Source organism: Thamnophis sirtalis, unplaced genomic scaffold (assembly GCF_051295495.1).
Source record: "Thamnophis sirtalis isolate CommonGarterSnake01/CBP01778 unplaced genomic scaffold, rThaSir2_p1.2 scaffold_3, whole genome shotgun sequence".
NCBI lineage: Eukaryota > Metazoa > Chordata > Lepidosauria > Squamata > Natricidae > Thamnophis > Thamnophis sirtalis.
This window is the reverse complement of record NW_028261383.1, coordinates 7,537,168-7,562,486: the sequence shown is the minus strand read 5'-3', so window position 1 is coordinate 7,562,486 and position 25,319 is coordinate 7,537,168. Positions and strand designations below refer to the sequence as shown.

The window sequence follows — 25,319 nt, the reverse complement described above, 5'->3', positions numbered from 1 at the left end:
ATTAGCAATGGTCTGATGTTATCTAAAATTAATGATTTGTACACGATTTTGTCACAGACATATTTATTAGGCACTCATAGTCACACCAAGACTCCTCATTGAAGAAGAGTGTTTTTCCCCCATCTGATTTCTTGGACTCTTTCTTTTTATGTTATGTTTTAAGACCCTTTGTGTATTCAGTGCTGGAATCTCCTTGAATTATTCTAGCAGTTTTCTCAGGAATTCCAAGATCAAATTCAAGTAAATGACACTGTTGTTATCTACATATTGTCTGGGAGTGATGGCTACTATTAATATCTAAGCTTTATGAGCCTTAATGCTTCAGAACGCCCAAGGCAAACTGAATAAACAATCTTTGACCCATGACCATCCAGACTTTGTTGAGATGCTTACAGGAAGAAATGTCACCATCTCCAGGGGTGAGAAATAACTCCTGTGCTTCCAAAGATGTCCCGATGTTGCCCCTCCTGCCTTACTGAAATGTCCACTTCTTGCTCCAAATTCAGCAAGGATGGCAAGGATGTTGGAAAATGATGTTCATCCACCTTCTCTTCCTCAGAAAACAAGGAGGTAACAGAATAATAGAGTTGGAAGGGACATTGGAGTTCTTCTAGTCCAACCCCCTGCTTGGGCAGGAGACATTATACCATTTCAGACAAATATTGTCTAGTATCTTTTTGAAAGTCTGCAGTGATGGAGCGCCCACAACTTTTGAAGGCAAGTTGTTCCATTGGTTTATTGCTTTCACCATTAAGAAATGTCTCCTTAGTTCTAGATTGCTTCTCTCCTTGGTTAGTTTCCATTCATGGTTTCCCATCTTGCCTTTTGGTGCTTTGGAAAATAGTTTGACCTCCTAGTCTTTATAGGATCCTCTCAAATATTGGAAGACTGCTATCATGTCTCCTCTAGTTCTTCTTTTCATTAAACTAGACATACCCAGTTCCTGCAACTGTTCTTCATATGTTTTGGCCTCCAACCCCCTCATCAGTCTTGTTCTTCTCTGCATTCTCTGCAAGATCACACAGTGCCTTTGTTTGGACCAGCCCAAGTTGGATGAAGTTACCAGCCATATCAAAGTAGCAGGACCCAATAGATATGCTATTCTCCTTGCTGTGCCTGGTACCACAGACAACCGTGCCTCATCTGAGGCTGGTGAAGCTAATACCACCTCTACCCAGCAGCCATTAAGAAACCTGGTGTCCTATCTTAAACAAAAGGAGGCAGCTGGAGTGATAAGCCTCTCAGTAGGAGGCAACAAAGACAAAGAAAACAGTGGGGTCTTTCCCCCCCCCCCCATGATTTTTCTCAGCAATTCCTGGATTCTACAGCAAAGTCCCAGGCTAAATCAGAGGGTGACTATTTGGTCATGATCATTGTCCATGGTGCATCTTAAAGTCCTAATGCTTTCTGTGCTTATCCTGCTGCTTCATACAACTCCCCCCTCCTCCAGTATCTGCCAGGTGCTAAGCCTTAGCCAACACCCTAAGTATAATTTTAGATCAATAGTTACTCTTGTGGCCTTTTTAAGACTTTGTAAAGTGGTACTAGATCTTGATTCTCTCCCTCTATTAATACAGATCAGATAATCTCTAAAAACAGCAACATACAAATGGCATGAAAAACTGGATACAGTATTCAAAGTGTGGTCTTACTAAGGCATTATAAAGTGGTATTATTGTGAAAAATCTTAATATTGCTTTATAATGCCTTAGTAAGACCATATTTGAAATATTGCATCCAGTTTTGGTCGCCACAATGTAAAAAAGATGTGGAGACTCTAGAAAGAGTGTGAGAAGAGCAACAAAGATGATTAGGGAACTTATGATTTGGAACTAATTGGACAAGGTGTTTAAGATTTTTATTGTTTTTTATTGTTTTTTTTTGTTTTTTATCACAATTCCTATATTCTTCTTTACTTTAACTTTGATCCCCTTGTCTACTTCCTTTACTTATTCACTCTTAGACTTTAAAAAATATTTAAGATCAAAATGGTTTTCTACCAAAGAGACAAATTAAGGATAATATAAGAATAATCTTGGACACCTTGGAATACTATGAGGCTCACTCTGAAAAGCAAATGGCCTTGATGTTTCTTGATGCGCAGAAGGCTTTTGATAATGTGAACTGGTGATTCATGATACAACAAATGGAACAAATGAACTTTGGTAAGAATTTTATTCAAGGTATACAAATGGTATATCACAAACAAACAGCTAAGATAATGATAAATGGCGAATTAACAAACCCTATTGAAATAAAGAGAGGTACGAGACAAGGCTGCCCATCATCACCGTTACTTTTTGTCTTAACGTTAGAAGTCTTAAATATATGGATCATAGAAGAGGAAGAAATAAAGGGAATGACTATTAAAAAAGAAGAATGTAAGTTGCAAGCATTTGCAGATGATTTAGTTTTCATTCTCAAGGAGCCACTTAAATCTACACCTAAATTGATAGAAAGAATTGAGGAGTATGGAAAAGTAGCAAGCTTGAAAATAAATAAAGACAAAACAAAGATCTTGACAAAGAACATATCATCAAAACAAAAAGAAGAATTGGCAGAAATCTTGGAGATGCAAGTTACGAATAAGGTCAAATATTTGGGGATCTTTTTAACAGCTAGATGTAGTACTCTCAAAGAGGGTAACTATTTTAGATTGAAGCAACAAATTGCAACAGACTTGATGAAATGGAAAAATCTACAATTATCAATGATTGGGAGAATCTCAACAATTAAAATGAACATTTTACAGAGAATCTTATATTTGTTCCAGACAATCCCAATTAGGTTGGAGAAAGACTATTTTGAAGATCTAAATAAAATGATGTTGAACTTTATATGGCAGGGGAAAAAAGCCAGAATAAAACTTAAAGTGTCACAAGACGCTAAAACAAGAGGAGGATTGGGCTTACCTGACTGGGAGCTATATTACCAGGCAACAAGTCTGATGTGGATCAAGGATTGGATAATGTTAAGAAATGTTAGGCTTTTGAACTTAGAGAGTCACAACTTGCTGCTGGGATGGCATGCATTCTTATGGTTTAAGGGAGCCAAAGCACATGGTTACTTTAGAAGACATTATATAAGAGAGTCTCTGTTATTAAACTGGGAGAAGATTAAGAAATTACTTAAAAATTCGAGTCTGGATATCAACCATTGAAGCTTTTTCATATTCAATAATATATAAAAAGGAACAAACAATTAGATATGCTGAACTATTAAATACAGGGGGTGAACTTAAATCCATTCAAGATTTGAAACAGGAAGGGATTGAAATTAATTGGTATTCATATGTGCAAATACATTCTAGGTATAATGAAGATCTAAAAAAGGAGGGTTTTTATGATAAAAATGACTGAATTAGATAAAATCTTAACAGGTACTGATGAAAAAGTAATTTAAAAACTTTATAGCTACCTATTAGAGGTGAAACTACAGGAAGAATAAGTTAAAGAAACTATGAAAGCTTGGGGGGGGGAAATTTTGAGCATGGGATTGACTTAGAGAAATGGCAAAAACTGTGGACTCAAAACTACAAAATGACAATGTCAACTGCATATAAAGAGAATTTGTATAAGATGTTTTACAGATGGCACTTATCCCCAACGAGAATAGCAAGAATGTCTAAGAAAAAATCCGAAAAATTCTGGAAATGTCATCAGATGTCGGGCTCATACTACCACATATGGTAGACTTGTACTGAAGCTAACAGATATTGGACTAAAATTCACATGTGGTTGGAGAAAATAATACATAAACACATAGACTTAAAACCAGAACATTTTCTATTGGGAATCATACCTGAAATACATAATAAAGACTTGAAATATATGATTGTAAACATTTTAACAGCTGCTAGAATGATATTTGCAAAAAAATTGGAAAAATGAGAAAATACCAACACAGGAGGAAAGTATTTGGAAGATAATGGAATGTGCTGAAATGAGTAGACTTACATTTGAAATTAGAGAACAGTAGGATGAGCAATTTTATAAGGTATGGAATTTGTTTTACCAATGGTTGGATAAAAAAACCTGGAAATAAAATTGTTTATTAATGTACTACCAGAAAGGTATAGTCATTGTTATTAAAGTTTTTGGTTTTTTTTGCTATGAAATAGAGTGTTTGATCATATGACATGCAAAGGACAATAATGTATTCAATGTACAAGAATGGGATGAATTGAATTCTATGTATAATTATAAGCATCGACCATGTTATAATGGTAAGAGTTTTATATGTTAAATGGACTAATGATATAATGATATATATATATATATATATATATATATATGAATTGAAATGTCCAATAACTACTTGGATTAGCAATAGGAAACTATTTCTGGAGTTGAATATGCTACACTATAAGTATTGTATACTCTATGGATGATTAATATTAGCGCTAACGTGAACACATAATGCTCAATGATAAGGATGTATTTAGTTATGTGTGATGGATAATCAGTGATCTTATTTTTAATTGTAAAAACTGATGCACAAAAGTTTGTAACCAAACGACATGCTTGACAAAATTGAGGAAATATTTTTATTTGTGTTGTTTCGTTTTTGTTAGTTTTAAAAATAAAAAAATATATTTAAAAAAAAGATGATTAGGGAAGTGGAGGCAAAAACATATGAAGAACGGTTGCTGGAACTGAGTATGCGTAGTTTAATGAAAAGTAGGACTAGGGGGGACATGATAGCAGTGTTTCAATATCTCAGGGGCTGTCAAAAAAAGAAGAGGGAGTCAAGCTATTCTCCAAAGCACCTGAAAGCAGGACAAGAAGCAATGGGTGGAAAATCTGATCCAAGGAGGAATTCTGACAATGGACACAAATGATGTACCTTTTGCAGTTTTTAAAAGAATCTCTTAAACTGATGTCAAGAAAAAAGTAGATTTACCACAATTACGAAGGAAGGAGCTTTGCAAGCCTTGTGAATTCCCCCTCCCTCCATCTTTCTCCAGCACCAGAAGACAGCAATGGATGAAAGATGGCAATGAAATAGTGCAAAGGTCTGGAAATTAGCAGTGACCAGCAAAGAAGCAGGCTCCTTATGCCTGCAGTGACTCACCCATAGATCTTTATGGAGGGGCTCCTGCTGAAATCATAAAGGAGGAAGGTTGCTTTGAATGCACCGATGACCCCACCCAGAAGAAAGTCTCCCGACTTGTAAAAATTTAGTGGGTCGGCTTCATTCTTCTTCAGGTTCAGAGAGCATTTCAAAGTGAGCTTCCCATCAGATGCATGAGGAAGCAGCATGAGAAGGAAAAACGGGAAGATCATTTGTCTGCCTGAGTGTCAATCCTCTGCCTTGTTGCTTCTTCTCTTTCTATCAAATAAAGTCAGAAGGAGGAACCAAAGCTTTGACATGCATTACAATGATAGGAGACAAAGTGAGTTCCTCTGTGTGGTTTCAGACTTTCAATGAAATAGGATATGCTGAGCACTTTGAGAAGTTCTCATGCATGATATCACTTCATACATTGTTTTCTCTGAAGGCTGATATTTATCACTCTTTGGATACAATCCCTAGGGATGTGACACAAGGGACACAATCAAACCACAGTGATTTTGATTACACAAAGGAACAAAAGAGCATCACCCTGAACTCTGTGGGGCTCCATAAGGCTTTGGAATTCCCAGATAAGAATTCAACATTTAATTGTATGTGATGGGAGAGTGTGACTAATCCATAGAATCCCAGATTGGAGGAGTAGAAAGGCAATTGTCAAGCAGCTAGGCTGGCCATTTAGGCCTCATTGAGAAATCTCCCCAATGAATTGAACGAATTGATAGAACCCTTGATGCTGGAGATGTATAATGAGGCACTGATGAAAGGGAAGCACATATTACATTAATATTTAAAGAAGGTGCAGATAAAAAACAGATTCAAAACTATAGGCCAATCTCATTGTTGAATGCCGACTATAAAATATTCACAACAATAATAGTGGAGAGATTGAAAAAACTATTAAATGGCTATATACATCCAGACCAAAATGGATTTCTCCCAACAAGACAAATCAGGAGTAAGACTAGAATAATAGCAAATATTTTAGAGTTCTATGAGGCGCATCCAAAGAAACAAGTGGCACTCATCTTTCTGGAGGCACAGAAGACATTTGACAATTTAAATTGGGAATTCATGATACAACAAATTAAGAATATGAAATTAGGGGACCAATTTGAAAGATTAATAGAAACAATATACTCCACCCAAAAGGCAAATATATTATTAAATGGGGAAAGTACAGAGACCTTTAAAATAATGAAAGGAGTAAGGCAGGGATGCCCACTACCACCTCTGCTCTTCATCCTGACACTTGAAAGTCTTTTAATAAGAATTAGAAAAAATTCGGAGATAAGAGGAACTAAAATTAAAAAAGAGGAATATAAAATCCAGGCCTTTGCAGACAATTTGGTATTCATTATAGAAGACCCACTAGAAACAGAGAGAACTAGGAAAATATGGAGATGTAGCAGGGTTAAAGATTAATAGAGAAAAGACTAAAATGATAATTAAAATTTTGAACAAAATAAAGAATTAGAAAGAATAATAGGACTGCAAGTGACAAAGAAAGTTAAATATCTTGGAATATGGCTAACTGCAAAGTGCTCAACTATAAAAGAAAATAATTATACAAAATTAGTGCAACAAATAAAAAAAGATCTAGAACTATGGGGAAAACTACACCTAACATTATTAGGGAAAATAGCAGAGATAAAAATGAATGTACTACCCAGACTATTATACCTATTTCAAACAATCCCCATAAAATTAGGATTTTTTTTTACTGAATTGAATAACTATTATATTAAAATAAAGTTGAAAGCTCTACAGGATGACAGAAGCAGAGGTGGTATGGGACTCCTGGACTGGGAGCTTTATTATAAAGCAGCAGCACTAACATGGATCAGGGATTGGATAAATTAAAAAAATAAAAGAATATTAACATTAGAGGGCCACGATTTGCAAATGGGATGGCATTTTTTCCTATGGGAAGAGGGTAAAAAGAAACAAAAATACTTTCACAGATACTATATTAGAGATGCACTGATACAGGTGTGGAATAAAATTAGAGAAAAACATTACATGAAAATACTGACATGGCTTTCCACTATGGAAGCCACGACACATCCCAATGTGTTCGATATAGTGAAATTTTAGACAGCCAAGGGAATTTGAAAACAAATCAAGAATTAAAGGAGCAAAATATAAATATACTGTAGATTGGTGGCCATATCTCCAACTACAATCGAGATACAAAAAAGACATAAAAGAATATAGAATATACACAGAATTACAACAAATAGATAAAATTTTAATTGGCGGGAAAATAAATTCATAACGAAAATTTACAAATATTTATTAGAAGTAACATTAGAAGAAGAAAAAGTTAAAGGTTGTATGATAGTGTGGGCCAAAAACTTTGGTTACAACATAGATCTAGTGGATTGGAAAAGAATTTGGAACACAAATTATAAACTAACACAATCAGCAGCACTTAAAGAAAATATATACAAAATGTTTTATTGTTGGCATTTACCACCAACAAGATTGGCTAAAATGTACCCAAACATGAAGCCGACCTGCTGGAAGTGTAAAAGCTGGAAGTGTAAAAGCACCAAAAGAGGCGTCTAGTGCGCCACTGGAGGGCCAGTAAATCTGAGTCAGACCGAGCACTGATGAGAGCCTATATCAGAGCCTATCTTGTGGCAATACGGGCGGCAAAATGTTCTCATTTTGCCGCTCTTATTCCGTCCGCTGAATCACGCCTAGCTGCCTTGTTTAGGATAACCCGCTCCCTCCTGAAAGGGTGGCACACGGATGAACCTTTGCAAGGTAGAGCTGAGGAATTTGTCCAGTATTTAACGGATAAAGTCGCTCAGATTTGGAGAGATCTGGACTCCAATTGCACAGTACCAGCCGAGGTACCGGGGGAAGGTCTTTAGCGGAGTTTATGGAATGAGTTGCAACTATTCATACCTGAGGAAGTGGACAAGGCCATGGGAGCTGTGAGTCCCTCCACTTGTATATTGGACCCGTGCCCTTCCTGGCTGGTTTCGACCAGCAGGGAGGTGACACATGGCTGGATCCAGATGATAATTAACACCTCTCTCTGGGAGGGATCCTTCCCGCTCCTCCTAAAGGATGCGGTGGTGAGACCCCTCCTGAAGAAACCGTCTCTGGACCCAGCCATCTTGAGCAACTATCGTCCGGTCTCCAACCTCCCCTTTGTAGGGAAGGTTGTCGAGAAAGTGGTGGCCTCTCAACTCCGACGGTCCTTGGATGAAACCGATTATCTGGATTCCTTTCAGTCCGGTTTCAGGCCTGGCTACAGCACGGAAACTGCTTTGGTCACGCTGATCGATGATCTCTGGTGAGCCAGGGATGGGGGTCAGTCCTCTATCCTAGTGCTCCTTCACCTCTCAGCAGCTTTAAATACCATTGACCATGGTATCCTTCTGAGACAGTTGCGAGAGGTGGGAGTGGGAGGCACCGTTCTTCGGTGGTTCTCCTCCTATCTCTCGGACAGGTCGCAGTCGGTATTGGTCGGAGGGCAGAGGTCGACCCCTAGGCCCCTCAATTATGGTGTGCCGCAGGGCTCGGTCCTGTCCACCCTCCTATTTAACATCTACATGAAGTCGCTGGGTGAGATCATACGGTGGCACGGGATTAAATACCACCAATATGCGGACGATACACAATTGTATCTGTCTGCCCCATGCCAACTCAGTGAAGCGGTAGAAGTGATGTCCCAGTGCCTGGAGGCTGTTAGGGTCTGGATGGGAATGAACAAGCCTGCACTCAATCCCGACAAGACTGAATGGCTATTGATGTTTCCTCCCAAAGATTGGCTAATTACTCCATCTCTCAGTCTGGGGGGTGAAATTATATGCCCCTCAGAGAGGGTTCGCAATTTGGGAGTCCTCCTGGACCCACAGCTGACTTTAGATCACCATTTGTTGGCTGTGACTAGAGGGGTCTTTACCCAGGTTCACCTGGTGCACCAATTGGGACCCTACCTGGATCAGGAGGCACTTCAGATAGTCACTCATGCCCTCGTTACCTCAAGACTGGACTACTGTAATGCGCTCTACATGGGGCTGCCCCTGAAGAGTGTTCGAAGACTGCAGTTGGTCCAGAATGCAGCTGCGCAAGCGATAGTGGGTGCACCTAGGTACACCCACGTTACACCTATCCTCCGCGAGCTGCACTGGCTGCCCATAGGTCTCTGGACTCGCTTCAAGGTGCTAGTTATTACTTATAAAGCCCTGCATGGCATCGGACCTGGGTACCTGAGAGACCGCCTTCTGCCAATTACCTCCCAAAGACCGATTCGATCACACAGGCTCGGCCTTCTCCGGGCCCCATCTGCCAGCCAATGTCGGCTGGCGACCCCACGGGAGAGGGCCTTTTCTGTTGCTGCTCCAGCCCTCTGGAACAAGCTCCCCGTGGAGATCCGGACCCTACCCTCCCGGCCTTCCATAAAGCTAGCAAGTCCTGGCTGTTCCGGCAGGCTGGGGGCTGTTGAAGTATCCAGCCCCACTTCATTTGCGACTGTTGTGTATTTTAATATTGTTATGTATTGTCTTATTTATCCCCTTCCCCGTTTCATTGTGAGCTGCCCGGAGTCCTTCAGGAGTGGGCGGCATACAAAACCAATAAACGAAACGAAACAAAAACAGTACAAGGGACTTATTATCACATATGGTGGACCTGCCCGGAAACATAAAGTATTGGACAAAAATTTGGAAATGGGTGCAAGAAATTACAGGAGAACAGATAAAATGCAAACCCGAATTCTTTCTACTGGGAATAATCAAAGGGAAATATACAAAGAAAATTAAGTACATATTAACACATCTGCTAACTACAGCTAGAATAGCATTTGCCCAATGCTGGAAACAAAATAATACTCCCACAGACAAATTAGTGATAAAAAAACTTTGGATTGTGCAAAGATGGACAAATTAACACTGAAATTAAAAGATAAAGAGTCGGAATATTATGAAATTTGGAACAATTGGTACAAATGGCTGCAAAACAAGAATAAAATTAATTAAGCCATATATATATATATATATATATATATATATATATATATATATATATATATATATATATATATATATATATATATATATATATATATATATATATATATATATATATATATATATATATACTGTGTATAAAGATGTGTAAATATAGAAGCGAAATATTATATACATGTACAGGTATGATGACATAACAATGTTGATGTAATGACTGTAAGGTGTTGTAGAAGGGGGAAAAAATCTGCTAAAAAAAAAAAGAAATCTCCCCTTCCCTCCATGATCCAGAGTCTGCTCAGTTAAGAAATCTTCCAGTCAGAAAATATCTTCTAATATTTAGCATGAATCTCCTTCATTTAATATTATCCTCTTGGTCCCTTTTTTTTTTTTGCTCTAAGGGCTCTTGATGATTTCATCTTTTTTAAAAATCTGAACATCAGAGGAAAGGGTTTTTTTAATTGTTTTTGAGTAACCCATTTCCGTGGGCTATAGCCCACAGGTGTGAGAAGGGACTCCACTTCCCATGAAAGGATCCTTATGGGGGAGGGGAGAGAACCAGATCAATGCATGAAATGTGGGAAGAACTTCACTAGAGGCTTTCCATAAAAAGGTTCCCAGAGAAAAACCATTATTGGTTGAAAAGTTTAAGAACAGGATTTTCCTCACTTCCTCTTAAAGGATCCATTCAGGAACAAATACATTTTATTTTTTTATTTTTATTTTTTTTAATTTGGTTTGTCAAACATGTACATGATAATAGGTATAAGTATAAACATGAACATGAACAAAAGAAATGAATAGAAATAAATGGGAACCTGTAGGACAGAGACGGAAGGCACATTGATGCTCTTATGCACGCCTCCTTTACGGACCTCTTAGAATGGGGTGAGGTCCACAGAAGACAGTTTGAGGTTGAAGTCGCGGGGGTTTGAGGATGTAACAATGGAGTACAATAGAGCATTCCAGGCATTGACCACTCTGTTGCTCAAGTTATATTGTTTGTTCGTGCATTATTGAGGTTGAAGCTGAAGTAGTTGTTGACTGGTAGGATATTGTAGCAGACAATTTTGTGTACTATGCTTAGGTCAGACTATTGGTGGCATAGTTCCATGTTGTCCAAGCCCAAAATTTCGAGCCTGGTGGCATAAGGGATTCTGTTGTGAGCAGAGGAGTGATGAATGGATTGTGGGAAGACAGTGGATCTCTTAATACAGATTAGAGAAGCTTTAAAAAACACCAACCATACAAATGATATGAAAAACTGAATGCAGTATTCCAGGTGTGGTCTTATAAAGTGGTATTATCATGGGAAATCTTAATACCACTTTATCATGCCTTGGTAAGTAAACATACTTGGAATACTACATCCACTTTTGGTCACCACAACGTAAAAAAACAAAAGATGTTGAGGCTCTGGAAAAACTGCAGACAAGTGCTTGAAACTGAAAGAAATTGAATGTCAGTCTTGGAATTTGATGACTAGAACTATTTATGACTACAAATGTACAACATGTAACCATTTTCGTTAGTTCAAAAGATAGTTGTATTCAATGGTTGACTCTCTACTGATAGCTTCCTCCACTAAAGGTAAAGGTTCCCCTTGCCTATATGTGCTAGTCATTCCTGACTCTAGGGGGAGGTGCTCATCTCTGTTTCAAACTCAAACATGTGACCGGCATGACTAAATGCTGAAGGTGCATGGAACACTGCTACCTTCCCACCAAAGGTGGTTCCTATTTTTCTTCTTGCATTTTTACATGCTGTTGAACTGCTAGATTGACAGAAGCTGGGATAAGTAATGGGAGCTCACTCTGTTACATGGCACTAGGGATTCGAACCGCTGAACTGCTGACCTTTCTGATCAACAAGCTTAGTGTCTTAGCCACTGAGCCACCATGTCCCTTTTATCCCCTGCTTGTATGCAATTTTGCTTTTTTTTCTCTGACCCCTCTTCTCCTTTCTCTTTTCAATTTGTTTTCCTTGCAGTTTTGTATTTGGATATTTTTCTAAATTCAGTAAAGTTTTGAAAAGATGATGAGGGAGGAATTCAATACAAAGTGGAAGAAAAGAAGCATATTATTCATAAATACTTTCCCAAAACTATACGTGCAAGCTAGTATGGAGGAAATCAAGATAAAACATTATTTAAACACAGAAAAAATAACACCAATCTCAAAAGAACAAAGGGAGGAGATAAACAGGCCAATAACGTTAGCCGAAATGAACCAAAACAGATTTTTACCTCACAGAAACATTAAAAATAATACGAGAGTCATCCTAGACATAATAGAATATTATGAGGTGCATCCAGAAAAACAAATGGTACTGGTTTTCCTTGATGCACAAAAAGCATTCGACAATGTAATTTGGAAATTTATAATAACACTATTAGACAGGATGAAACTGGGAGGAAAATTTACAAAAATGATAGAAAAACTTTATAACAGTCAGACAACCAAAGTTCTGATGAACGGAGAACTAATATAGAAGATCAAAATAAAAAAGGGAGTCAGACAGGGGTGCCCCCTCTCTCCTTTGCTGTTAACCCTGGAAATTTTATTAAATGACATTAGGAAGACCAGTGAATAAAAGGTTTGAGACTCAAAAACGAAGAACATAAGGCCCAAGCTTAAGACGATGACTTAATATTTGTTCTAGAAGATCCATTAGAATCCAGTCTGAAATTAATTAAAAAATTAGAAGATTATGGCAAAGTGGCAGGATTAAAAATCAATAAAGGCAAAACAAAAATGATAACCAAGAATATGACAAAACAGCAAGATGAGGAACTGGAATTAGCAACTAGAATGCAAATAACTAAGAAAGTGAAATACTTGGGTATCTGGGTATCTTCCATAATTAAGGACGATAACTATAATAAACTAGTGACACAAATAAAGAAAGATTTAGAAAGCTGGAAAAATATTCAGCTATCAATAATGGGATGTATAGCCACAGTCAAAATGAATATTTTACCAAGAATCTTATTCTTGTTGCAAGCCGCACCTATTAACCCAGGTAAAACTTTCTTTCAAGAATTAAACAAAATAACTGCTAGGTTCATTTGGCAAGTACGAAAAGCGAGGATTACACTAAAGTCAATGCAAGATAGCAAGAAGAGGGGAAGTTTAGCATTACCAAATTGGGAATTGTAGTCATTAGCAGTAACAATAACATGGGAGAAAGATTGGATAGAGCTAAAGAATATAAGAATTTTGACCTTTGAAGGCCATGATTTGCAAGCAGGTTGGCATACATTCCTATGGGATGATAAAAATAAAATGCACAAATACTTTCAAAAACATTTAATTAGAACAGCGTTATTGAAAAACCGGCTCAAAATCAAAAAATCCAGTATGTGAAAATCCCGAATTGGCTATCACCGACAGAAAGTACGATCCATCCAAATTTTATAGATATGAATAAAATGCTAAGATACAGAGACATAACTGATGGACAGGGAAATTTAAAAACAATTGAAGAATTGGCAAAACAAACATGAAAGTTGACTGGCTAACCTACTTGCAAATCAAAACTAAACACAATAATGATACGAAAATATATGACATCGAAATAGAATCACACAAATTGTATAAAATAATTCATAGCTCGGATAGAAAGATGATAGGGAGAAAATATAAATTTCTCCTGAAGCATAAAATGGAAGAGGAAATTGTGAAAGAACAAATGATAAAATAGGCACAGAAATTTGGCTATAATATTGAATTGGATAAATGGGAAACACTTTGGGGAACAAACTTAAAATGACACTAACAGTTGCATACAAGGTAAATCAGTGCAAAATGTTTTACAGATGGCACCTGGCACCAACAAGGTTAGCTAAAATCTCAACAAAATGCTGGAAATGTGAATCAATGCATGGAACATACTACCACTTATGGTGGACCTGTGAGGAGGCTACATTTTTTTGGAAAAAAATAAAAAAGTGGCTAGAGGTAATAACAGGTGTTAAAATAGAAAGGAAACATGAAGTTTTTTTAATTAGGAATAATGACTATGAAATATATATAAAAAAGAAATTCAGTATTTAATATTACATATAATTATGGCGGCAAGGATTGCCTTTGCCCAGAAATGGAAAAACAAATTAATTCCAAGCGAAGATGAAATTATAAGAAAGGTTATGGACTGTGCTGAAATGGACAAATTAACAAAATAAATCCAGGGAAAAGAAGAAACAGAATACTACCAGATATGGCATAAATGGTATAGGTGGATGGAGGAAAGAAACAAGGATTAATGAAGGAAGACAACAAAGCCCAAAAATAGTAGTTAAGGAGAATTAACACATATATATGTATCCAAGTGATTCAAACTTACTAGAGGTAATCAACCAATATAGCAGACAGAGGAGTAAGATAAGAGAGTTAAGAATGGTGAAATACAAATGAAATATAATAGAAGGGAAAACAATATAAGGGGAGTGATATTGATTGGCAATTGCTATTAGAATGAACAGGAAGATCCTGTTCGTATTGTATTGTGTAAATGTGGTATACATCTAAGTTTTGTCTGTGTGTATTTTACATGTTTGTAAATAAAATTTAAAACTATTTTTTTTAAAGAAGTGGGATTTGCTGTCAGTTTATATTCTGGTGGCTTGCCCTGTCAATGTTGGTCTTAGATATTCTTTGGTTGCACTGTTTGCTGTTTACTCTTTGGCAGTTTCTTGATTGAGGTATTATTTACTTGATTTTTGGTCTGATGTTAACCCTGAATTAATGTATGTTGATCTGGATGCTGTTTGCTGGTGGAGAGGTGCTTAGGTCATTTTGTTCCTCTTGGGATGGTTGGTTGGCTCTTTTGCATAGTTTATAGATGATTAAACCCATAAGAACTGCAACAGATAATTAAATATTATGAGCCCCAGAGACAATTTCATAGTCATTTCCCTCCTTTTATAATTAGGTGTTCCTTAGTGTTTAGATCTGGCCTAAGGATGATAATATAGCACTTAGGGAAGAAGATACAGACAAGTAGCCCAGCACCAGAGGCCAAAATAGAGAAAACCTGCACAGCCACCATGGACTTTCCTTTGGTACTCAGGTAGGTGGGCAGGAAGGATATCCAGACACTGCAAAAAACTAGCATGCTGAAGGTGATCAACTTAGCTTCATTGAAAGCCCCAGGGAGATTCCTAGCCAGGAAAGCCACAATGAAGCAAATGACAGCTAGGAAACACATGTAGCCAAGGACAACATAAAACATGGCAACAGAGCCTTCATTGCATTGAAGGATGATCTCTCCAGGCTGAGAGTGGAGATCAGAGTCAGGGAATGGAGGAGAAACACCCAACCACAGGGCACAGATGAATGTTTGGCCAGCAGAACCAGAAAGGATGATGGAGTTGGCCAAACTCTTCCCCAACCATTTTCTCACCCTGTTTCCTGGTTTTGTGGCCAGGAACGCCAGCACCACTGTAATCGTTTTGGCTAATACACAAGACACAGCTATTGAGAAGACAATGCTGAATACCATTTGTCGGAGAAAACATGTTGCTTTTCTCGGTTGTCCAATGAAGAAAAAGGAAGCCAAGAAGCAAAGCAGGAGGGAGACCAGGAGAATGAAGGAAAGGTCCCGGTTGTTGGCTTTGACAATGGGAGTTTCTAGATATTTAATGAATATGATTAAAATAAAGACTGTGATTAGGAACAAGATTAGGGCAACAGAGACGAGGATGATGCCTAGTTGTTCTTCATAGGACAGAAAGTTCCTTCTTTTGGGGATACATTGGATTCGGGTTTTGATTGGATATTGATCATCTGGACATTTGATGCATTTTTCAGTATCTGAAAAAACAGAAAAAATATTTCTTTTATAGCCTATCCTTCCACATATTCAGAAAGACCTTCTTTGGATGGGAATTGATACTGAAAACCATAATAAATGATAAATAGGAATAAAAATAACATCATCTCATCCCAATTCCTGGGAGAAAATCTAGATTTCCAGAAATTCAGAAGGATGAGGGCCTGTTTGAATTCAAGGGAGATGGTTTTCAGTATCGTAGGAGGTGAAACCAAAATGGAATGCTTCCAAGGCCCCGCAAGGTGGCAATGTTTCAGGAAACAGACATATAATTGTTATGGATGGATAAGTAGATGTCCCCAGAGGAGTAAGTCCCCTGATCTTATTCAAGGTAGGACTCTAAAGTTGAATTTAATGTAATAGCAATTTGAAATCAATTGGGAGTCTGGGTAGCTTATAGAACAAAAATATAATATGATCAAACATAGGGATACTCAACACAGTGCTTGCAGTTTCATTCTGGCCTATTTCTGGCCTATTTCTAAATTTCAGGTGCTATTTGTTTTTATTAGTTCTCTGTTTCTTTTCCTTTCAGATAGGTCTCATTCCTTTTAATCCTAACAGTGTGTGAAAGACATTTTGTCTTCTTTTGGAAGCAAAACTGAATTCTTTCTTGTACTTGTGGTAATTGTTTGTATTTTACTATTTAATAACCAAGAAAATTGTAAAGATAAGAAGAAGTTGGAAGGCCTGTAACAATCCTACCAAGGAATCCATGACGATGATGGCTGTGCTGAACCCAAAATTATTGAACTGAGCTATAAACAACATTTGTGTTTTATCTCTTAATCCATACCATGGATAGTTAGTGCATTGGAGAAGAAAGAGGTGGATTTTATCCCTCCTTTTACATTGATATACTTTCCATGGATTTTATGGTGAATCCTCCATTTGATTTTCTCTTGAACCCAACTGTTTGCCCTCCATAGTCCTCCCAGTTAGAAATTTCTGCTTATGTAGGTCTCTATGATCTTCACAATAATTAATTGATTAATTGAACAATTGTTGGATGTATCGTTTGGAGTGTAATGTAAAGTTGATTGGGGTGAGCAAAAGTCATTGATCTAAAATCGTTCCTCAATTTTTTTAAAAAAATCAGATGGTCCTAAGAAGGTTGGACATGGCAGGGCCCTTCCAAACTGACAGGTAGAAGTGAGGTTTCCTCTGACAGAAATAAATTGGCCCGCTCTACCTGTCCCTCTATCTCTTCCAAGATCTTTTTCTTATTCCTCCCAATTATAGAATAAATCAGGTACCTTGAAAATTCAGAATAACAAAGTAGTCAAGCGTCTATTTTAAAATGCACATTGATCAAAATGCTTTAGTTTAATCCAGTACACTTTTCTGTGGTGTTACCCACCTTCCTGAGTAGAAATGGTCCCCTCTGGACAAGGAACACAGTCATAGCAGCAAACTGGCTCGCCTTCTCGAACCCGCTTGAAAAATCCAGGACGACAGTTTTCCACACATTTGGACTGAGGCAGAGACTAGTAATATCAAACAAAATATACATGAAAAATGCATATAGACATGAACATTACCCAAGTAGTCTATGGGCTTTACTTAGACAAATATAAAATCTCTAACTAGTTCCAAGCAGCTGTAAGACATATAAGATACAAATACAAGCTGTAAGAAACTGCCAGTTTCTTCATTTAGTTCCTCCTTTTACATCTGACATATCTGATTGCAATAAAGGAATGTTCTATTTCATGAAGTCTGGAGTTTTGGAATCGAAAAAAGACCCAAGCATTACATGACAACAACTGGATTCCTATCTCACATCAATAGTAATTCTCATTTCATGTAAACCTGGGCCTCCTTCCTAGGGATAAAAGGTTTTTTGGTGAAAGGGTGAAAGAGAAACATGGGTAACTTTGTCAAAATCTGAACTACTTAAAACATCACTGACTATGGATCTTCTCTTTCAAGGGGCATATTCCCCAACCAGGATGAGCTGAATTCTTATTCCAAAGCTTATTTCTCACTGGGACCAGCAGTACCTCCTCCAGTCTAGATTCAATTTCATCTGGTACAGTCCACACCTGAACTCAGGCACTGGTCAGAAGAACTGCCTTCTAATTTTCTATTTGAGGATGAGTGACGAGTGAACCTGAGGCTATCGGCACCATGAACCCCATCACCAGTTTTATGGTAGTACAAGATTTCAGAGGGGAACCAAAAGGGCCATGATCTGTGTCCTCAAATATAATCACCCAGAATCCCATGTTGGACATAACTGAATCAGCTTAAAACAGTGATCCATATTATAGCATCTGAAGAATACCTTGGTCTGTAGTACTGAAACCTCACAAGCAGTCTAAGAAAAAATCAGGTTACTACTCCCCATATTAAATTCTCAGTGATCATCCACCTTGGTGGCCAGGCTTAGCCCACTTGATCTGGGTCCTAAGCCTTTGGAAAATAAGAGAAAAGACACTGAGAGTTTTCCCACCTTGTTGAGCAGCTCTAGCCGTGAGATAACATCTTGGTTGACAATAAGTGTCTGTCTTTCGAAGCTCCCTATTTGCTCTTCAGTGGGATCCTCCTCAGGGAGAATCACCGAGCTCATGATATTCAGATCTGCTGCTATATCTCCCTTTTGGTCCAGGTACAGGTTCAGATGGGAAAGATTACACAATTCATTCTTCTTCAGAAAGGGATGGAACTAGATTGAAAACATCAAGGAATTTTAAGAGCAAAAAACCTTGGTTCCTTATCTCAAATGGCCTTTTCACATGTGAATCTATCTTCTACAGTTGTCTAATTTGCAAACATTCTTAGCTGGGAAAACAAATCTTACCACTCTTTTCAAAGGTGAAAATAAAGGTTCAGCAACATTTGTCAATCATATGCTGACAAAATATACATTCACAATATATCATTGGCGAAATTTGTCAGTTATAGGGAACACTCCAGAGCAGGGGACAAATAAATTCAACAAATGAAAATATTATTCAAAAATTCCTGGAAAACAATCAGTGAGTTATCAGACACTATATAGGTTTGAAGAATAAAGTTGCCTGGTGAATCAACAATCAGATGAGCTAATTCTATATTATTGTAAGGCTACAGTAACAGAATCTGTAAGTATAAACCTCCCACCAACTATTTTTACAACCTGAAAAGTTGAAGAGGATCCTTTCTGAGTTCCTTTCTGAGTTTCTTTCTCTACCTGTTATATACATGTAGGCTGCACCCATCTTATTTGATCATTTGTTAGCATCTCTTCTCCCTGTCTCAAAAGTCAATCTCACATGGCATTGTATTTTCTTAATAGATTGTGGAAATGCTGGCAATATGACTTTGTTTCAACAAGGTATTAACAACTTCCTGATTTGATGATTAGGAATCCAATTTAAGTGAGCCCTGGATGGTGTGATAATTTAATGAATAAAACTGTCCTAAAATTGGACTAAATTATTTTTGAATGTTGCTCATGAAACTAGAAAGTTATAAATGCAATTAGTCTTGGTATAAATATTGCATCATATCATTATGAATTAACAACCCTACTTCTTCTATATTTTGATTAATATAGATAGGAATAGTTTATAAATCATGAGTTTGTGATGCAATATGTATACCAACTTGTAGACTAAGTTATTTTTATGTATGTCAAAAATATCAAGCTTTCACAAAAATATGTAAAATTTCATGATAGAGAGAAGTGCACAAGTAAATATTTGATATTTAGCTACTAGGACTAGACAAAGTATATATATCAGCATGTAGTCCAGTTGCTAGGTGACCTCAGTTTCCACCTTTCAAATACCTGCACCAATGTCCTTGATTCCCAGGGGAAAGGATTTCATTTTGGCTATGGCACCCCAGATATCTCTACAACCCCCTCCCTGTCCCCTTTGCTGCAGGATATGTCATCCCTGAAGCAATGAGAAGAGAAATCTCTAGAGAAAAGCTACAAAACGAAAATGACCATAGTTTGACCAACTTCAGGGTTGATGGTTCTCCTCATTATCCTTTTGATTTCTTCCTAAAATGAATTAAATTAGATAGTTCCATGTTGAGAACCTGTACCTGCCATGGCCATATCCTTGGAGCCACCGAACTTGCTTCACCCTCCTTCCTTCTCCTCCTGGATCTGGAGGAATATGCAGCATTCAAGGCATGGGCCAGAGTCTTAACAATACTGTAAAAATTGTGGTCGTTTTGAACCAAGATACAGTCTATTAACTCTTCAGTCTCCACTGATGCTTTCTGTATGCATCTTCTCCGGCCTTTGACAGAAAAGGCATCTTTTGAAGAAGAACAGTGAAAACAGCGATCTTGAAATTGGGGTACCCCAAAGAAAAAGGATTCCAAGGCATTTTCATTTTGCATTTTTTTTCTTTGATAAACAAAGGTCCAGATACTATGGATGTATTTGTAAAGTTCATTCATCTCTAGTTTCCATTCCCAAAAGGTCGAGATGACCCAGATTTTTCCTTCAATAGGTCCTGGCAAGCTATCAAGTGATAAATGGATGGGGTGAATTGCATCTAAGATGGTACCAATTCTGATAAAGTAAACAAAGACATTAACTTGTCTCCACTTAGAAACTGGACCCCTTAGGGGTTCTATAGATGTGGTGGGTGTGAAGAATTGTGATATAACAACACAAATTCCATTCCTGACAAGTATAGGAGTCAAAGCCCTCATGGAATTCTGTCCTTCCTCTGTGTCTGAAGCAAAGAGACCAACCAAGGTCCATCTGAAATGGAGGAGCACTTGGACAATTGCTGGGTAGTGGACCCCTTCTTTGGGGGCCATCCGGTAGAAAAAGGGAAATTGACTTCTATCACTCAGAGTTTGTGAAGAAGTTGCATAAGAGATCTGAGAAAGTAATGAATGCTGTGTTATACCGGGAACAGATCAAGTACAACATTTTAATTTTTAATAAATCCAACATGGTTCTCATCAACACATTAGAAATATTAATTAAAAAAATAGATTGGTTTATTATTTATTAGCCATTAGGCCATACCAAGATACAGAATGTAAAATACAGGATATTCATAAGAATAAATAAAATAGAAAACATATGTATAATGGAATTGAAGAAACAAATTAAGTTAAAAAGAATAAGAATAAAGAATTCATATCATGTAGTATCATGTAGTATGCCTATAATTTACCACAATCACACCCACTTATGCAGATTTCAAATGAACAATTCTGTTGTGAATAATTCAGAAGTATTCTGAACTATGTCCTGAACATAATTCTGAATTACATTATGTTCAAAATTCTATTCTGAATTGTGAACATACAGAAAATATATTTATTTTAATGTAAGTGTCACAATAAGTTGCTCATCTAATGTGTAATCGAAGGTACTGATTTCTCTCTTCCAAATATAGTTTTCAGTCAAATAATAGATGTATTATCTTCTATATTAGAGCTACAGAAATTATTTATTTCTGCCACATATGTATTAAGCAATGGGCCAGTAATTGCTAGGATTGTTCCCTATATGTGAGTAGGTTTACTTTCAGTGTTTAACTATTGTGTTCAGATGCTCAAAACCTGCCAGGAAAATACCCCCTAAAAATGTTTAGGTTTCCTTTATTTAAATACTTAATTTGGAAGGTCCATTGTTAGCTACTTATCTAATTTAATTTCAATATTTCAGGTGCATTCATAAGTGCAGGTAAGTCAATGTCTAGATTGAATAAAAATAGTTCAAATATGCACCATTCACTTTCCCCTTGATAAATATTGATTTTTCTTCCCATTGAGCCAAAAATGTAATCGGAAATACATGCCTATAGAAAGGGCTTTGATCAGTGTTTCCTTTCAGGGCAATCAATTTCCTCTATAATATTTCTTTGTTTACTGTATCCAGCATAAAAGATGCCATCTAAAAAGCACAGCAAAGAATGTTCTTTCTGTATCAACTCAGAAAGCTCAAACTACCCAAGGAGCTGCTGATTCAGTTCTACAGAGGAATTATTCAGTCTGTCATCTGCACCTCTATAACTGTCTGGTTTGGTTCTGCAACCAAACAAGACAGACACAGACTTCAACGGATAATTAGAACTGCAGAAAAAACAATTGCTACCAACCTGCCTTCCATTGAGGACCTGTATACTGCAGGAGTCAAAAAGAGGACTGTGAAAATATCTAACGACCCCTCACATCCTGAACATAAATTGTCTCAGCTTCTGACCTCAAAACCAGACTATAGGGCATTGCACATCAAAACAACTAGACACAAGGACAGTTTTTCCCCTCTGCATGCCATCATTCTGCTAAACAACTGATTTCCACAAGACTGTCAAACTATTTACTGTATTATTATTATTCTTTTCATCCTTCCTATTACTTATCTCCTACCACTTGTGAGTATAACCTTGTTGTTTGTATTTCTATGATTTCTATTTTTTTATGTTTCCTAGTACAATTTGATTGCTTATTTAGTAACCTATAACTATCACTAAGTGTTGTATCATATATTATTGATGAATGTATTTTTTTCTTTTTAGGAATTCTATGCTATGCTATGCTAAATGTTGCACTAAGATCTATAAAGAAAGCAAACCATTGTTTCCCCTGACATATTTTGTAATTAGATGGTTCAAATCAAAATCAGTAGTGAATGATCTATGTCTAAAGCTGGCTTCTTCTTATGTAAGGAGTGTGGTTGTCATCCACTCACACTCAACTCTACTCAAGAGGAGCTTAGCATTTATTTTTGCCATAAAATCTATTAAACCAAAGGATCAGTAACTACTAGGATGCTTTTCATATCCTTTTTAATAATATTGCCATCTTCCACCCAACTGGATATGACAGGTATTATTTATATGTGTAAATAAGCCTGCTAACAGAGGCCACACCAGCCAGAATATTTTTGAATAGTTCAGCCAGTAAAAATCATCTCCAGAGGCTTTATTGCTCTTCTAGCCTTTTATGATGAATTTGATCATGAATCTATCAATGTAAAATAGTTGACAAGTTGACTAATACACTTGTAATTTCTTATTTATTTTAAACTATTTTAAGAATTGATTTCTTAATGTTTAATTAATGTTTAATTACTTGGCTAATTAATGCTAGTTTTCATTATAAGTCTGTAAGACGTTTAGATTTTTCAACAGTAGGTAGTATAAACCTTTGGGACTCTTTTCGCATATCTGAGATTTATTCACCATTGGAAATACCATTATATTGGCTAAGATAATGAAGAAAATGTGAGCTTCCCATTAGTGCTCCACCTTCCTATTGTACAAAAGACCCTTTGATTGAATACAGAGTCTCTCCTCATCTCACAAACGTGTAGCAGAAACCTTCAAAGCAGTGAGGTTGTTTTCATGAGACAATATGTTTGTTCTCATCCTTGCCATCTCTCCATTGTGAATCCCAATTGCCAGCCATGACACCTATAATGGCCATGGTGAAAAGCAGCTCTTGGGTTCTGTAGATAAGATATGTTTGGATTTATTGTTTCACCCATCACCACTCCTTTCACTTGACCAGGTAGGGAATCACAAACACAAACCTGTGGGATTTTGTAGGTTCCTACTAAAGTTGATATCTGAATGGAGATGTCACTGTCAGCTGCATCAAGAAGAGCCAAAAGACTGTCCTGCCTTCCACAGCTGTAGTTGGGAACATTGGCTTCTCCAGTAGAAAGCATGTCCAGCAAAACTTCTGAAGTGCCAAGTGTGTTATCATAGTTGTCATGGATGTTGTAACCCAGTGTGAGATTGTGCAGGAGTTGGTCATTCTTGTTAATGACTTCAATAGCAAAAATGAAGCGTTGGGTACATCCAGGGCCCAAAGATATCATACTGTAAAAAAAAGATCATCATCATCATCATCATCATCATCATCATCATCATCATCATCATCATCATTTTTTTCACATATATTCCTTTTTGTCTCCAGAAACCTGTTCAGTCTTAGGTCTTCTGTCAGATCCAAAATCAGAGGCAAATGATAGTTTGCCCATCCCCATTTAATTTTTACGAGTGTGAGAAGATGGGATGGAAATCGTCTTCTACTAGCATTAAGAATCACAAAGTGATTGTTATTTTGCTGAATTTCATTTGTCAAATAACCAGGATTCAATGAGTCATTAAAGTAGAACCACCATAAAAGCAAGAACATGGTTCATAATAAGTGAGCCAGCAATTTTGGAAACAAGTCATCCTTATTTCTATAAGGAGCAAGTATTTCATTTGGGCTGGCAGAGGCAAGTACAATCACTACATGAAAGAAAAAAAATCAGTATGCAGGGGATGAACTCATGACAGTGAGAAGAGAAGAAGATCCTCTAGATTTCTGTGTCTTCCTTTCTTGGATTCTTTTAGAGTTTCTTCTTTCTTGTTCTTACATTTGATTCTCTCCCACAAGATAAAAGAAAAAAGGGGAGCTCTACCTATCAAAATGATTCAAAAACTTGCATATGTCCTGCAACCTATGAATAAGTGAAATAAGAAGGAAGGAAGGAAGGAAGGAAGGAAGGAAGGAAGGAAGGAAGGAAGGAAGGAAGGAAGGAAGGAAGGAAGGAAGAAGGATAGAAGTGCAAATGGAGAGGATACGATTCTATTACACTGAATGACTTACTGTGGAAAAGAAGTGTAAGGAGCCCCACTGAATTGTAATGGATGAAGTGAAAATTTTCTTGCCGTGAGAAACACGCTAATGAGTTGGTCACCTGGCCTGTAAAAGTTCCATGGATTTCCTATAGCCTGTTGCTTTAAAGTTGGGGGGCATTTGGTTCTGAGCCTCACAGAGTGCAACAGCATCAGAAGCAAAAGCAGGAGATCCATTTCTTGTTTGACTGAATCACTCACTTCTCTGTTTCTTAACAACAAGAAGACTTTGAAGAATCCAAAGCACTCTCACAAGATGGAAATGCCAGGGCTTTCCTGGTTCAGATAGAGACAAACTGAGCTTCACATGGACATGAGACAACACAAACTCAACCTGTCCTAAATCTTGGACAAAATACCCAGCATAGCCAGTATAATTTATCCTTTTCTGATGCAAAATTCCTTCCATGTTGCTTTCAGTCTGATCTTTGTATCAAAGGCAACCACTGGAGAAGTAGCAAGAGTTCTCAAAGGCTGAGCTGGTGATAATTATAGGGAGAAGCTCCATGTGCAGACAGGTAGCTGGAGAAATGCATGTTAGTGAAAAAAACATAGTTATACCCCAAGGAGCACTGTTCTGTAACAGTTCTGGTCCTCCCTGTCAGGACATGTTCAGAAAGTGTTGCTGGAGGAAGATAGTTGAATATCTAGATAACTGACTTCGACTGTCCTTCAACATAGTTTCTTGTCTCCAGAGACTGCTGTATAGGTCACCCAGACCTATGCAGTTTTGTGACATTCTAGGTTGATAATATTTAACTCCATTGCTATGTTCTAATGTCAAGGAAGTAATCAGTACCCTTGAACCCTGACTAATTTTAAGAATAAC

General features: G+C 37.3%; 1 protein-coding gene across 1 annotated transcript in view; it reads right to left on the bottom strand.

Annotated features, from left to right (window-relative positions):
- Positions 1 to 23,529, bottom strand: part of LOC148047092 (vomeronasal type-2 receptor 26-like) — a 34,143-nt gene extending 10,614 nt beyond the window's left edge. The window contains exons 1-3 of the mRNA XM_087707741.1: positions 23,392 to 23,529; positions 18,346 to 18,558; positions 409 to 554 (exon numbers count right to left, since the gene is read on the bottom strand). Coding sequence (XP_087563867.1) covers positions 409 to 554; positions 18,346 to 18,558; positions 23,392 to 23,529 — 497 coding nt within the window. The remainder of the gene's footprint in view (positions 1 to 408; positions 555 to 18,345; positions 18,559 to 23,391) is intronic.
- Positions 23,530 to 25,319: the final 1,790 nt, after the last annotated feature.